Source organism: Pinus tabuliformis, chromosome 5_2, assembly GCF_031772625.1.
Source record: "Pinus tabuliformis cultivar Carrire ecotype Pingquan chromosome 5_2, CPIR1, whole genome shotgun sequence".
NCBI lineage: Eukaryota > Viridiplantae > Streptophyta > Pinopsida > Pinales > Pinaceae > Pinus > Pinus tabuliformis.
The window spans coordinates 863648822-863666484 of NC_142306.1; the positions used below are offsets into that span (position 1 = coordinate 863648822).

General features: G+C 36.4%; 1 protein-coding gene across 1 annotated transcript; it reads right to left on the reverse strand.

The window, feature by feature from the left end:
- Positions 1 to 802: 802 nt before the first annotated feature.
- LOC149162056 (uncharacterized) lies at positions 803 to 3246 on the reverse strand. Its single transcript, XM_089435085.1, has 2 exons — positions 2540 to 3246; positions 803 to 2057 (listed from the first exon to the last, which is right to left on the reverse strand). The coding sequence occupies exons 1-2, from the start codon at positions 3244 to 3246 to the stop codon at positions 803 to 805; spliced, it is 1962 nt and encodes a 653-aa protein (XP_089291211.1).
- Positions 3247 to 17663: the final 14417 nt, after the last annotated feature.

The following is a 17663-nucleotide window of genomic DNA, read 5'->3' on the forward strand; positions in this document are numbered from 1 at the left end:
TCAACAAAAAGGAGATGAGAGATGTTCAGGTTTGTAGCTACTTCTAGACCTTTCATCTTACCTTCCCTTTTAACCTTTTGAATCAACTGACTTAATCCTTCTGCTACTAAAAGAAATAGGAGAGGGGACAAAGGGAATCCTTGTCTTAATCCCCTCTGACCTTTGAAAAGGGAGTGGCTACTCCATTAATAAGGACTCCATAACTAACATTTGTAATACATCCCATTATCCAGCTAATGAAATCTGTTTTGAAGCCTAAGTGAGTTAGAAGCATTCGGATATATATCCAATTTATTCGGTCATAAGCTTTAGAAAGGTCAATTTTTAATACTGCTCCCTTCTTGTTATTCTGTTTAACACTGTGCAATACCTCCTGAGTTGTACCTATTGCCTCATGAATTTGTCTTCCATTTAAAAGCTTGAATTGTTCCATTGAAAGATGCCTTGAAAAAATAGGTTTAATTATGGTCGCAATCACCTTTGCAATGATATTATAAATACTGTTGCATAAAGATATCGGTCTAAAATCTTCGAAGGTTTCAGGAACTTCCTTCTTCGGAATGAGGGCTATAAAAGTTGCATTAAAAGGGTTGTAGACCTCTCCTTTCATCCTGGACTCTTCTACTACTTCCGTAATTTCTGTTCCTATCAGATCGAAGAAATGGAGAAAGAGTTCAATGGTCCATCCGTCCGGCCCAGGGCTTTTTTCTTTTGCCATTGATTTTATGACACTGTCAACTTCCTCCTTTGTGACTGGCCAATGCATATCCTTTGCTTCTTCCTCCTCCACATACCCGGGGAATCATTGTGCTGTCTTGATCACCTCAGCAATAGTGATCTCTCCTGGGTCTGTGAATAATTTCTGAAAATGATTTTGTCCTAGGGAAGACAGAGATTCAAAAGTCTTTGCCTCCCTTCCTTCTTCATTTTTTAGGTTCCATATAGTGTTAACAGACCTTCGCCCTTTTGCATAGTTGTGAAAAAAACTAGTGTTTTCATCCCCTGCCTTGAGCCAGATTGCTCTGCTCTTGAGCCGCCACTCTTCTTCTTTTGCCAGAAGAATTTGACTTTTGAGCTTCTCAAGGTGGAGTATCCTCTCTTTGGATTCTTGTGAAGCATATCCATCCTCCTCCATACTTTCCAGCTTATGGAGTTCCTCACTAATTTGGAAATATTCCTCGTTTTGTTTTGCCTTCTTGTCTTTTGCCCAAGATATGGTTGCTTTCTTCAGCATTTTAAGGTTTTCCATGAACAAAAACCCTTTGTCCTCTGAGGTGCTTCTGTCCGAATGCCTCCATATTTCTTTGAATAATTTAATGAAATATTCTTCTTGTAACCATGATGCATTGAACTTGAAAGGTGATGGCAGCTTTGGAGGAGGTTTTGTGAGTTCCAGATAAACTGGGAAATGATCCGAAGCCCCTTCTTCTTCGACCCATTGCCTGAACATTGGGATCATAGAGGATAATTCTTCATTTATGAGAAATCTGTCCAGTCTTTTAGCTACTCTTGCCTCTCCTGCTCTCCTGTTCCTCCAAGTTGGCTTTAACTTGATAAGATTTACATCGATAAGATTATTTGAGGTTATGAGGTTTTGGAAGAATTCTGACAACGGATCTTCCCTGGCCGAGGGACCCCATGCCTCCGCTCTTCCAATAGAGAAATTTAAATCACCACCCAGCACAATGAATTTACTCTTCAGAGTTGAATTAGACATTAAATCTGTCCAAAAGGCCTCCCTCCCTTGACAGGGCCCATATATGTTTAATATGGTTAGAGGGAAGTCAAATTCAGGGGATTGGAGTTCCATGCCCATTACCTGCTTCATGCCCCATTGGTTCCTGATCTGAATTCTCCCTTCCCTGAATCCTACAGCCAGCCCACCTGAATGTCCTACTGAGTCCATGGCCGAGAATTTCCATCCTGGAAGGAGGGCATTTAGCGATGCTTCTACTTCTACTCCATTCCCCAGGGTCTCCTGAAGTAGAAGGATGTCTGTCTTTGAATTTAAAATCAATTCCCTGAGTGCCAGTTTTTTGGGTTTACTGGCCAAACCCCTGCAATTCCATGATGTAAGAATCATTTCAGAACATTTTCATGGGCCTGCACCGCTCTAAGTGCCCCAGTTATTGATTGTTGCTTCCCGTCTGCCACATCATGTTTTGCTTTAATCTGAGCCATAGAGAGTTTTGATTTCCTTCCCCTTTTCTTCCGGTTCAGGCTCGGGGGAGAGGACTGACCTATTCCTCCCACAGCATCTGAGGAGATTAGTTTGGAGTCCAAATATCTAAGGTTATATGGACACGAATGAGGATGGGCCAGGGGGATAGGTTTGCGGGGGCATCATCACAACTCAGATCTAAGGAGGGAATTGCGACCGAAATGGTTTCAATGCATTTTTCCAATGAAGTTCTAGCATGACTTTCATTCAAATAATTGAAACTAGAAAAGAAAAATTTAGAAGGAGAATCAAAGGCCAGGAAATCTTTTTCATTTTCTGAATTTAGAATGGGGGGAAATTTTGAATCTGAGCACATACCCTTTGCGCCTACGCTCTCCAAAGGGATTTGAGGTGCTCACTCTAAGAACTCCATGCTCGCTATTGCATCCTCGAGCTCTGGTTCTTTCTCTGCCCGATTGAACTGAAAATATTGAGATGCTATATTTATTGTCTGCCCCCCCCCCCCCCCGATTAAGATCCGTCTCCATTTCTTCCTCTGTCTGCTGTGCAATGACCTCCTCCTGGTGAAAGGTCATGTTTTGACGAATAGTCTTCTCATATTGACCTGATGTCCTCTGAAACCGTCTCCTTCGCCTTCCTAAGGGGCATTCCTTAGCCAGATGACCATAGACATCGCATCTGTGGCATCTAAAGGGAAAATATTCATAGTCCAGGATCTGTTCGAAGACAAACTCTTTGTACTGGAGATTGATTTTCTTTGCTAATCCTCCACTGGGTTTTAAATTGACAAGAATCCTTGCCATTGCCTTGTTCTGAGATTGCTTGAATGACCAGTCCGCTTCCAGAAAGGTTCCCAACTTGTTCCCTATCGCCTTGAAGACTGATTCGACCCACATGAAGGATGGTAATCCTGGTGCCCTCACCCAAACCGGGAAGACATCTGTTTTCTCATGCACGGCGTCAAACAACGGGCTCCATCTCTTTAACAGAACTGGTATATTCCCGAATGCCCAATTTTTTCCGACCACCCAATCAACCGCCTCTTTCTGCTCGAAGCGCACCATGAACCAACCCTTTGCTAGGGTCGAGACCTCGAACCCTTTGATGAGATCAGACTGCCAATTTTGTTCCCCCCAAGCTTTAATGAAATTTGAGGTGAATTTTTTCCCCCTAGCCCTTCCAACCAAGGTGCACTCAACCACCTCTAGGGCCTCTTCAATCTACACATCCATACCCAAAACCAGATTCCCTTCCAACTCTTTTGAACTGATTGGTCTCTATTTTTTCCGTTTCTCCCCTTTTTTTCTTGACCCGACAATCTCCTCCCTCGAATCCCTGATTGTCTCCTCCCTTTCTTGTTGTTTGTTAAATTGGAAACTAGGGCCAAACTCCATGTGGGTCAGCTTATTTATGGCAACTAATATTTTTATTGGATCCCTCTCAGCGAGAGGTGTAGGATTGATCCAAAGATCATCCAATTCCGATAAGTATTTATGGAGATATGAATTTATTTTTTTTATGTAATTATTATCAAGCCGACCAGCACTTATGTAGGCTCTAGAAGCCCAACCGACGTGTCTATTCAACCCCTACATTTTTAGTATAAATAGGTGAGGATTCGAAGTCATTTTGGACATGTATTCTTGAGGTGATCTCCTCTCCACGTCTGGGTTTTTGGAAGGAGAGAACCAAAAGATACACTTGCCCAAGGTTGATGCCCTAACCGCAGGAAGCTGCAGGCATATGAGGATGAGCAGCAGACAGAGTTGGATACGAGGCACGCAGGCCCTAATCTATAATGAATCCGACAGCACAACTCTTATACGCAATACGTGAGTTCATGTGCTGGGGTGATACAATGTATGTATATGCTGGTCGATGCTGATCAAAGAACAATGTATGCTAACAGTGATACGTTGTGACCTATCCGCAGCAATATAATTATATATGCAGGAAAAAACGCAGCAAGGCATATATATATCCACAGGCGATGGCACATATATATACTTGTTGGTTATACGCTGCTCAATCAGAGATACATATGCTACTCATGGAACGCAAGTCATAGTCATAGTTATACACAGTTCAACGTTGTTTTTCATGGAGAAATTAATATGTTGTCCAAAGAAATTAACACACTGTTCATAAAGAAATTAACACGCTGTTCATGGAGATATTTATCCAACACAGTCATGGATCCGCTGAGATGTATTCATCTACAAACTGAACCCTAACACACTGATACGCTGTATACGCTGATATATTTATGGTACACTGATGTTGTAAACCCTAACACGCATATGAACGCAGTCAAGTAATGAAGGCTGTACATATGAAGGCAGTGATGTATTTATGAACGCAGTCAAGGTAATGAAGGCAGTATACATGGAACGCAGTCACATGATGGAATGTTGTCAAGGCAGAAGGAACACGTTGTAATGTGAACGCTGTCACATTTATATATATGGAACGTAGCCGCTTTTATATATGGATCATATAACTCTCAGTTATATATGGAACAGGAACGCAGTTATATATAACTTGCATTCATGGAACGCAACGACATTTATATATGGATCGCAATCATATATGAAATTGGAATCATGGTCTTACACATACGCTGGAATCATGGTCTTACATATACGCTGGAATCTTGGGCTTATATATATGCTGGACAGTCAAATGCTGGTCAGCAAGACAAGGGTGCCACTATCATCCAAACAACAACATTTAAATATGCATTAGGACGCAGTTGTTAAAGACCTCAATCCATAGTTGAGAAGCATTGTTCGACGTAGGCTGTATCCTGAAGAAAAACAGTTGGTTGTTGTCCTGCAAGAAGCCTTGCACAGTCATCTAGTTGTAAGTAACAACATGGTTATGTTTTGGTATAATATGTTGTCATAATATCAGATTGCTGTGGGTCTGCTGGAAGGAATCTGAAATTACAGCCTAGCTGCTTTGCTAGGCTGCAAGCCATAGCAAGCAGCTAAAGGCTGATATACTCATTGCTGCATACATAAGACTACATGGTGATGTAAAGGGCAGCATGATCAGTAATGGGCATAGGCAGCATTATAAGATCATAAACATGAAGGGCAACAACATGATAAGATCATGTGCATGGGCAGTACAATAATACATTAGCAGGGGTTGCAGCATGATGATGATGCACATTAGTTTGAGCAACATTATGATGGATAAGATCATGGACATGGACAGCCGCATGGTGCAGTATGCAGTGGTGCAACTAGAGAACCAGATGCAGCATGATGATAGGTATTAGTTGAAGCAGAATGTCTTCAACTGATCTCATCGTTATGAGAAATGATCTATGCTAGATCTAGATAAGTCAAAGTGTTGACTTCTGTTGTAAATGTACTCTCTCTCTCTCTCTTTCTTTGCTGAACTTTGAAGATAAAAGAAGAATTGATCAAGGGTTTCCCCACACATTGTGGGGTTTGTCCCTGGCTCGCGCCATATCTTGTGTCCTCTTATATTGGCTTGTCTTCTGCGATTTATATTTATGTTCTATCTGTAGTTTATCTTAATGGTGATGTGATTTCTAACTGTGAAAATTTAAATAAATTGCTCTAGCATAGAACATACCTAAATTTAACATTGTTCCCTTCCTTTATCCAATGAGGAGGGCCTTTGCTCTATAGGGGCAGGAACCGAATTGATAACAGAGACATTGATAAGATCAGCTGAGGATTGATTGCATACCTGAGCCTCAAAGGCTGATTCGGGAGGGTTTTTGCATAGATCTGGGAATCCTTCAGATTCGACATCCCTTCGTCCTTCGATCCTTTTGGGGCTACCTGGATCTTTGGCAATGGATGCCCTTGTAACAGCTGCAACCCTTCCGAGGTCCCCTTCCGTTCGACGCCACGAGCTTGACCCGAAAAGAACAATGTCCTCTAGACCTCCAAGCAGAACTGGCCCAATGTACGTGGATTTGCCTTTGCTGGCATGATGAAGGTTTCGAGGGCTTACATGCAGTTTGATTCCACCCTCCTTGTTCGACTGCTGCAAATCCTTGATTGTCTAGTACAAATTATCGATCCCTTCTACCTTCTTAGACGAGGGAGGAGAAACTTGACGGTTCCACTGCGATTCTAAGGAAAGAGGATCATGGCTTAGGAAATCAGGCACTCCAAAATAACGTTCAACATTCTCTGTTGTCGGGTCTTTTCCCCATACCGACAGAATATCCTCCATTGCCGGATCTAGGTCGAGTTCACCGTTAACCATGGTTACTGTAGGGTTGGTGGTTCATGAGGAAACTCCTTGCAGTTCGATGCCAGCACAGGGATCTGGCCTCTATCCTCCATTGAAAATCCTTGATGCTGTGTTGAATGCCTGGGATCGCAACTGTCAGCCTGACGATGACCCCCTACCCCTAGTTGTTCATTCCCTATCGCAGTCCATCGAACGGCTGACCGCGTTGCAACTCAAGCAAGGTTCTTTTGCATTTTTCTTACCTCAACCTATCGGCCCTGGGTCCTTCCTGAAGCCCTGCGCCCAAACCCTCGCCTGCGTCTCCATCGAGCCCCCCACAAGTGTCGTGGAAGTATCTCTTGCTGCGGAATGTGATTCAGAAGCCCACTATTGTTCATTGTATTGGTAACTTAACTTAAATATAAAATATAAATATATCGTTATTTTGATAAAGTGCATTTATTTGAGTAACTTAAATTTATATTTTAAATTTTCCTTTTAAATTTAAATTTTCTTAAATCTTGTGTTAATAAATTAATTTCATTATAAAATACATGTAGATGGTTATTTTTGATAAAAGTGACGTTTATTTGGGTAATTTCAATTTCAATTTCAATTCTTTAAATTTTGAATTTGTTTTTTGTTTTGTTTTGTTTTTTTTTTTGTTTTTAATTTAAATTTGCTTTTTTAATTTAAATATACTTTTTTAATTTAAATTTTATTAAATCTTATGCTAATATATTAATTTAAATATAAAATACATATACAGTTATTTTGATAAATGTGAGATTTATTGGGTAATTTTGGTAAAAGAATAATAAAAATGATATATTAAAAAATTGTGTACATGGAATTATTTTATTAGTTTCTTAATTTTTTCTTAGGGGGTTATTTTTTGAGTTGAAAATTCCTCTAATGTGAGAATTTTGGTAACAAACATTAGATGAAGGGGACAAGTTGTTATAGACTAAGATACCATGGTCCTCATGGTACATAACTTGTATTATAGAATTATATAGTTTAGGAGAAAGGGGTATTTCAACCAACAACATCGTATTCTCCTCCAAGATGATGAGGAGGTATTTTCATGTATAACACATTTAAGAATATATCACAATTCAAATTCATAACTTAGTATTTGTAAACAATTTAAGGGTAATTGACAACATTCATAAAAAATATAGCAGTATCCTCATATATAACAATTCTCTATCAAAAACTCATTGACAATTTTCAATATACATATATTACTACTAAATCAACATTTATTGCAAATATCATTATTCCAAGGTAAATTCACAATATTACATCCAAAAATAGTAATATCATCATACATAATCATTCTCCATAAAAAGCATTGACAGGTCTCAACACATATATAAAGTAACAAGATAATACTAATAATATCCTCATCATCTTTAATCAAATCACCTAAGATTCAAATGTGTGATTATCATATCAAAATATTTCATGAACACCATTATTCTAAGGTAAATTCACAACATCCATCAAAATATAGTAATATCATCATACATAATAATTCTCCATCAAAATAATGTTGATAATGTTCAATATATACATAAAATAACAAGATAAAAATGATAATATCATCATCATATTTAATCAAATCAACTAAAAGTCAACGTAAGATTACCAAATAAAGATGTTTCATAGATATCATTATGCTAAGGCAAATTCAAAACATCCATAAAAAATAGGAATCTCATCATACACAATAATTCTTCATAAAAAAATTGTAAACAATTTTCAACATATTCATAAGGTAATAAGATAGTACCGATAGTATCATCATCATTATTCAAATAAAATAAAATTCAAATGTATGATTACCATATTAAAACATCCAACTAAATATAAAAAATAACGCATGGCTAGCTAGCACAACAAAAATCATAGTCAAGCTCATCCTCATGATCATTTCCATGATCATCATCCTGACCATCCTGATAATATCATCCACATAATCATCACCAATGCCATCACCATCCTCATCATCATCATCTCTGATATATGATGTAATCTAAACATAGTCTATATCATCATCTTCGTGGTCATTACCTATAGCGTTTTGGAAAAAAAATCAATATTACATGTTAGTACTAATTCTATAGAAAAATGCATATTTTTATTACAGTGCTAACAATAAAATGGGGTAGGACATAATAACATTTACGAAAGGAAGGAAATGGCGTTGGAAAGGTCCGGAGGGCTTGCGCTTCCTAGTGCAAGGGAAGATAAGAGTACTAAAACTAAAATGAAAATATGGATTAAGATATACTGGAGATCCGATTAAGGTTGCACTTGTAATTCATATTAAGTAGTAGAAGCATTTTTTAATCCATATGAAGTAGGTACCCATTTGTTCTTCATATTATATTATGAGTGTTTCTTATGATTTCCATGCAGAATTGGTAAATTAATATTTACTAGAAGCTTTATTTCGAATTACAATTGTAATTCAGATTAGAAATAGAAGAAATTTTAACAAAAAAAGAATGTCACATGAAAAAGTAAATTGTTTTTAATGAAAAATAAGTCACATATAATATGAATGTCACATGAAATATTAAGTTGTTTTTAATGCATGTACTTTTCTCTATAATAAGATGGATCCTAATGTTCATTCAAAAACAAATGCTCACAAATAATTACTTCATTTTATCCATTATCACAATTAATCTATTATAGCTAGTGACGACAATGATTCCATTCAATTTTCTTTGAACTCCCTAAATATAATGTAAAAGAGAAAACTCCATGACCACAACCATCACTGCAACCCCCTCCCTTTCCTTGTCCACCATTAGAGACAATGAACCTGGAGTTATGACCACGATAACAACCCCTCCCTTGCCTTGTGTCCACCATTAGAGGCATTGAACTTGGAATTAAGAGTACCCATGTTTTCTTTGCTTTAATTATTCTCCAAGGAATCAAAACTTGATCAATATATCAAGGACTCCATCTAGGAATAGATATATCATAAGAGAAGCTCAATAGGCTTTGGCAAAAGAGTGTGAAATAACACTTATCTTTGTTCTATGAAATAACTCGAGTGAGTGGAATGAATGGTGGGAAACACTTACCAAGGAAAGGAATATTGTTGGTCCATCCTTATTTCTATTATTAGTTTTGCTTCTTAGAATGGAGGGAAGTGTTTAAAAAAATTCTAAAAAATATTTTAAATTAAAAAAAATAAAAGAATAAAAAAATAAAATAAAATTATTTTCTTAAGTTCAGTTTTTTTTAATATATATTCAGTTTAGTATTTTTTTGCTTTCTAAAAAAATATATTTAGTTTCTGGTTTTTTTTGTTTTTTTTTTTTAATAATAAAAATTATATTTTCTTTTTATAAAAATGGATTTTAAACATCCATTCATTCTAAATTTTTTATTTTATGATATAAGTTTAAATTATATATAAAAAAGTAACTTAATGTCATGCGTTGTGTCACTAAGATGGGTATTATACATCTTTTCCTTGCTAAGTTATAGAGTACGCTTGGGTTTTCTTAATGAAATAAAATAATGTATTCCCTTTATTATATCTTGAGATGTTCAACTTGCATCTAATAAAACAATAAAGTTAAAGTAGGTTTGTCTTTGTCCTTTGTAGATTTCTTTCTCCATTAATCCTCGTCTCAATAGATTAATTGTGTTATGGTGGCCTTGAGTGGTCACTTCCATTAGTTGCATGCTTTTTAGTTTTATGTTAGTGACATTTCTTAGGATTGATAACATGTTATTTAATTTATGAAAATGTGTTATTTTCCATATTATTGTTAAATATTAATATTAAATATGTTGGTTTTGAACATGGTTTATCAAAAAGTTCCCAAAAGTTTTATAGATTGTAATTTATAATGTAATGCTTCATTGCTTGATGAAATTGTTTTGGATATTTTTTTTAAAGATTCATTGATTGATGAAATTTTTATGGATATTTTTTTAGTATATTAACTTGTATGTGATAAAGTCAAAAGTCACCTCTTTTTGAGATTTTCATTGGTATATTTCCCTTAAGGCTATCAAGTTCACCATTTAGTCCCAGGTTAAGGAAATATAGGAGTCATGAAGTGGCATTGTCCAATAACTTAAATCTTGGAACATTTTTTTTTAGTCACATTATACTTCCTTTCTGTGTAAATTCTCCATGAAAATAGTCTCATGGAACATGAGGGACCTCAATAGTATAGGAAAACAAATACTCCTAAAATAAAAATTGTACGCAAAGAACCCATCAATAATGTTGATATAAGAAATACAAATATTAAGTGAGGTTCTACCTCATATAATTAGAAAATGGGGGAGGAATTTCCAAGTAGTAGTGATTGATGATTAGATATACTTGGGTAGAATGGCTATTATTTGGAATGATCATGACATCAAGGTTACCAATATGTTTACCTATTTTTGCATTATGAAAATATAATTTTAGTTAATTGACATCGAGGACTACTACCATGTATCCAATGTCTATGACTCTAATATTGAAAATGGAAAAAATCTATTTCTCAATTCTATTTCCAGCGCAAGTAATTTATACTCCCCATCTTCGTGGATTATTCGGAGTGACTTCAATATTATCAAGTGTCTCGAGGAAAAGATAGGATGAATCACAATGTTTACCAAGAGATTTTGTAAGATATACCATCAAGGCCCTAAAGTAGTATCCATTAAAGTTCTCAAGCAATGAGTCTCCAACCCACACATGTGGATCAATGACATGTAATACATGTGTGTGTGGTGACTAACTTAATACACTGTTCTAATAACTCCACAAACTTAAGTATTTCACTCTGTCACATGATTGATTGTAGTGTGACATAAGTAAACCAAGAGTAGACATGAAACCCTTAGGCTAGAAAAATTCCCTAGATCCTCAATTAGGTGCTTAAATGATGAAGTTAAAATGAAAGGGGAAAAGAGGACTTCATGATTTAACCATCACAAACATGCGATCAAGTGTGACTAGGAGTGTATATATTCAATGTTTTCCAAAGAGGGTGTGAATACATGAGTTACCATTCATTGGGCCTTATTTTTCTTTCTTTTGATTTTTCTTATATATAGGACTTAGGGAATAAGGTTTTCATAAGTTTTGAACAACTCATAGATATAACATTTACATAAATTTTCACTTTAACCTTAGAGTTTAGACTTAGATAAATCATTATGGTGTATCTTTAATGTTTTTGGCTTTCACTTTTTTATTTTCTTTCATCACAAATGACAAAGGGGGGAATATTTTGCCACAAATCTATGAATGCTTAATCATAAAGGCATCATGAGATGAAAAAAAAATAATGACGTTATTCCCTATGAAAATGATGGGTATTATTGAGAAACGTTTATACTTGTGGATGTCTCCTCCTTGGTTGAGAGGGAGTGAGCATTGACACCATATTATCCATTTGTCATGTACTATGGCTGAGACTAATAGTCGTAAGCCTACTAAAGACACCAGTAGGGAGAATGTTGGATTAGATAAACATCTGGGACCAATATTCTTTGAGAATTTATACTTTGACTAGGACTAACTGCCATAAATCAAGTACATTAATCCAAGATAAGAATAGTCATGAGGGTCGACATTTCCTGGTGTCAAATATTATGACAGTGGATGCAAAATTGGAAGAAAAATGTGGGTTTCAATGATAGGCACAAGATATGGCACAACAAAAGTGGATGTAATAAAAAACACAGAAAAAGATGCAAACTTGGATGCAAGACAATATGCAATAAGGGATGAAAAAGTGGATGCAAACATGGGTGCAATAGCAGAAACAAAATTGGATGAAAAATATGGATGCAATCGAAGTAGATGCAAAAGATGATACAAAATGAGATGCAAAACCCAACACAAAAGTGGATGCAAAAATAGATGCAATATTTTGATGCAAAAGAGTATGCAAAAGATGGATGCAAAAGTGGATGCAAAATTGGAAGCAAACATGGGTACAACAATAAGTAAAAAACATGGTACAAATAGTATCACAAAAAAAGTGAATGTAATGATAGATGCAAAAAAAGAAGAAAATGAAGATGAAAAATAAGATGCAAAAAGGGATGCAAAAGTAGATGTAAACATGGGTGCAACAATAGATGAAAAATATGATGCAAAAGTTGATGCAACAAAATTCGATGCAAAAGTAGATGCACTATGAGACACAAAAGTTGATGCAAATCCTGACGCAAAGGGGATGAAAAAAATGTTGTAAAGTGGGTGCAAAAAATGATTTAAAAAATGATGCCAAAGAGGATGCAAGAGATGATGAAAAAGTTGATGCAAGTGTAGGCACAAAAAGTGGATGAAATAAATGATACAAAAGTTGGTGAAACAAAATTAGGTGCCAAACTTGATGAAAAACATGGGGCAAAGGATGGCACAAAAATTTGCATAAAACCTGGCGTAAAACCTGGTGTAAAACTTGATGCAAAAACTATTACAGTACTTGGTGCTAAACTTAGTGTAAGACTTGGTGAAAAAATCAGTGCAAACTTTGCATCAATTTTTGCACCATATTTGATAAATGGACACAAATAGCACCAAAAATGGTCTCTAGATGCAAAAAAGGAAGAAAAAAGGGATGCTAATCAGAGGGTTTTGTTGTAGTGGCATATTTTTCTTATCCGGTTGTGAATAACTCCTCTAACCCTTGCCTTGTGTGGATTCATTTTCGATACTGCATCAAAGTTTTGTTTCAGGAAACCTTAGTGGGGGTACAACCACACCATAGATCCAAATTGGATATGGTGTTCACTAGTATGATGGCCTAGCCCACTCAGGTATTCCAAATCTAAAAATTTTAGAATTCGTGCTTCTTGAGGGGATGGTTGTTCCTATGAAGGATGGTTTCCTTTACTAATTATAGTTTCTCTTAGATGGCATCTTATTCCTCCCACCAGGTGCTCAACGGTGAGCTTCTTGTCACAGAATATGTGGTGGTTGTGCTCCTTCTAGACTGCCCAGAGGATGAAACCAAATTAAATTCCAGGTCGTGTTCACCACCTCTTTTTTGTATATATTGCAGCCACTGTTTCGTGTATACCTTCACTATTCCAGTTTCTGTGACAAAATATGAAGGCCAACCAATCCTAGAGTGTCTCTGTATATTTGTAGGAATTTAGCAGATTATTAAGGTCATCTTCTACCTTTTTGCAGCGGAAACACCAAGATGCAATTGTAAATCCTTTCTTTATTAGAATATCCCAGGTTAAAACCTTCCAGTGTAATATCATCCACATGAAAATTTTATTTTTTTTCCAGTGTTGTCATAGCCATACTTATCTCCATGTTGGGTTATTGAAACTCGTGTGCCCCACATTGAGATATGTTTTGGCTTCCTTAATGTTGAAATCCCCTCCTTATTTTTTCCCGCATCTATGTTGGTCCTGGTCATCATTAAACATAATCTGTTGATTGTTTGGTTCCTTCATTAAATTCCGAATGGCTAAGTCATTCGAGGTTGGATGATGAAAGATGTTGAAATTCCATCTCCTCCATTTTTTGATCTCTAGCCCTAGTCCCAGAATTGTTGACTTCTCTATATCCTTGGATACTCTTGCTTAGTTGAAAGGGACTCCATTCCTCTCTGCTTAACTTGGATTGTTGCTGCCACACATCATCCTAGAATAAGGTCTCTTTTCCACTTCTTATTTCCTAGAAACCATGTTGTTGTATGATATCTCTATTAGTCCATGCCAAATTCCAAATGGGAAACCCCTGAATTATGCCTCAAAGTCGGAATAAGTCTTTTGTTTGACTGTTAAGTGCATAATTTGATTTCCACAACCTTTCCCATAGTGCATGGTTATCTATAGATCCTTTGAAATAAATTTCTCCCAATTGGATTTCTTCCAATATTGTATTGTTAGGGGGACCCCAATGCACTCTGATGGGAGAAAATTTATTTTGAACCCTAAGGTAGTTGTTAAATTCCTATAGATATCAATATGAGTGGTATGGAAAAAAACAATTGACTTAGACTGATTTATCTCCATACTTGAGGGATAGGTGAAGGTGTCCAGGATGAATTTGAATGAACATGCCTCCTTTACTGTGGGGATACCCTGCAACATGGTATCACCAACAAACTCTTGGTGAGATGTTACATGATATTCTTCATGCAATTTAAGTCCCTTTATATCTTCTTTGTTTGAAATAGAAATCGCCCTCCTGAGGCCTTCCATCATAATGATAAACAAGAAGGGATACATAGGGTCCCGTTACTTTATACCACTAAACTAGAAGAAAGGATTTGTGGGGGCTCCATTCACCAATATTGAAAAACTTGGCGATCATACCATGGCCATAATCTATCTGATGCATCATTCATCAAAGTCAAATGCCTTTAATACCAATTTCATATTGTCCCAACTAATCTTATCTTATGCTTTAGAAATCAAGTTGAATAACCATACCCACCTTTCCCTAGGTCTTTAACAAGTGATCTATTTCATGTGCAATAATTACATTATAAAAGATTTGTCTTCCCTTGACAAACCTAGACTATTCTACTGAGATCAGTCAAGGAAGGACCATTTTCATCCTATTTTCTATGACTTTGGATATTATCTTGTATAACTCATTGCATAGTGCTATTGGCCTGAATTTGTTGGAGTACTAACCGTTTCTCCCGTTGGGATAAGGGTGGTGAATGTCTAATTTAAGGCTTTCATAATGGTTGTTGAGTCTTGAGAGTCTGCTACGACCTCATATATATTGGTTTTAACTATTTCCCAGCATGATTTAAAGAAATAAATAGTAAAGCCATCTAGTCCCATGGCTTTACCATTAGGAATTTTGAGCACAACCAAAGCCACCTCTTCCATGGAGGCCGACTTATTCAAATTCTTATTGTGTTTCTCCATGATCAGCTTGGGGAGATGCCTGACAATCATTCAAATATTCTATAACCTATCAACTTGGGGATCCTCTGCTATTTTTTGGAAATGATGGACCTGGATTTGTTCAATATCCTTATGCGCTTCATAGGTGTTCCCCCCTTCATCCTTAATTCTTAGAATTTGGTTGGAATTCCTATGTTCAATGGTTGAGCGGTGAAAGAAATTAGTGTTATTGTCCCCCTCCCTAAGCTATAACACTTGAGATTTATATCTGCATATAATTTCCTCCTGTCTACATCTTTCCTCCCACTGCTTCACTAGCTCTATCTCCTATTTTCTACTTTCATATGAATAACCTTCTATTATCATATTTTGTTATAGTGTTTCCATGTTTTGTTCGAATTCATTTTTTTCTTGGAAGATGTTTCTGTATTCCATCTTATTCCAATGTTTCAATTTCCATTTAATAAATTTTAGCCTTGCATGTAAGATGTATATCTTGGAGCCTCTGACTGGGATTTATTCTACCCACCATCTTTTGATATTTTCCATAAAGGCAGGGTGATCTAGCTAGAATGCTTCAAATATGAATGGTTTATTGTTAGGGGTGCCTAACATCACAATCATTAATATCACTAGCTATTGATATGATCCTCAATAGGGAAGAATATGTTCTTCCCCATCAATCCCTCTCATCATCAAATCCTCCAAAATTAAAAATTTTTCAAGTCTTGATGCAACTTGATGTTTCCCTCTGCACTTATTACTCCATGTGTAGAAATAATGTGCAGTTTCCATGTCAATAATATTGGCCTCTTCAATGAATTCCTTGAAAGATTTCACTCTTTGTCTATGCGTCTTTGGCCTCTTCATAAATTCATAACTCCTACCTAATTTCCTACTTAATTCCTTGATTTTCTCTGTAGAACACTTTGCTTCTTGCAAGAAAATAAGTTCCGATTGTTCCATTTTAATCTTCTTCTTAAGCAGTCTTTGCTTCTTGAGGCTTCTCAATCCTCTTACGTTCCATGTTATAACTATCATGATTAACTACAATTAATAGGTTGCGAGATTAACGCTCTCATCTTACCTGAATTCATTAGCATGGCTCTCAGCTCTTAGATGACAACATTATTCAACTTCCTCCCTCTTTTCCAGTGTTTTTCCGTGGCACCAAGACAATTTCAGAACTCGTCGCTTTTACTCCCATCTCAACTATGTTCATGTGTGGCCATTTCTAACCTCTTATTTTCACCTCTTCCCTCATCAGGTATAGATATTGGATGTTATCCACTTGATATGCTGGTATGGCCTCCAATCCCTATTTTTTGGCTTGTTCCACCATGTTCTCAAGATCGATTCCTTCCCTTTCTACTATTTCTTGCAGATTCGGGTCCATTGTTCCTACCTTGCTTTGGGTCATCTCAGTGTCTCCTTCAAAATCGTTTGACAGATCTAGGATATCCCTGTGCTACCCCATATCTTCTGCCGGTTGCAATGTTTCTTCTTATTTTCCTTGTTCTTTCTCTTGAATTTTTTCCTCCTCAACCCCATGATTCTCTAGATTCTCTTCAGACAAGATTTCAAATCTATTTCTCTTTGCTTTTCTCCCCACCTGACTTCTCTGTTGTTACCCTTGATTTTCCCTTCCTGTTGGGTTGGGTCTTACAAATCCATCGACATCCTTTTGTTTTGGTTCTTTTCCTCGTTCTTCCATTTTATTCAAAGGGTATTCCTTGATTAGGTGGCCATGTTTATGGCAGCTTCTACACCTGAATGGAATCTACTCATAGTCCACAGGTTGTAACCATATTTCATCCCTAAACTCTAGTTTCACTGCTTCTGGTAGAGCACCAGAGACATCCATCTCGACGAAAGTATTTCCATACAATGTGTATCTTCCCTGTAGCATTGCCCTCGCTATTTTGATAAACTTTCCCAATGTATCTTCTATCAACTTTAAGGTCGAAGGAAGCCAGTAATCCAGAGGTAGGGAATATATTGTAACCCAAACTAGAACTCTAGTAACGGTCTCTATTGGGTCGTTAATATGCCATTATTGTTATCACTTGTGAATGCTTATTCCACCCATTTCTACCATTCTTCATCACGTCATTTGTCATAATTTATCATATAATTCTATTTTACGATGATTTATGCTCTTATGTAAAAATATTATTTCTTCTCCTTTATTTCTAATAAATCAATGATTATGCATGATTTTATCAATGATAGTTTTAATAAATTGGTTGTAACATTATTCACCATTTTTAGCCTCCAAGATGATTTCCAGGTTGAATATTTGATCATTAAAAGTGCCAACTCAGAAATTCGTTGGAATAAGAAGTGATAGTTTTGCGGTTGAGATTCTGAGCAAATGAAGCAGAAT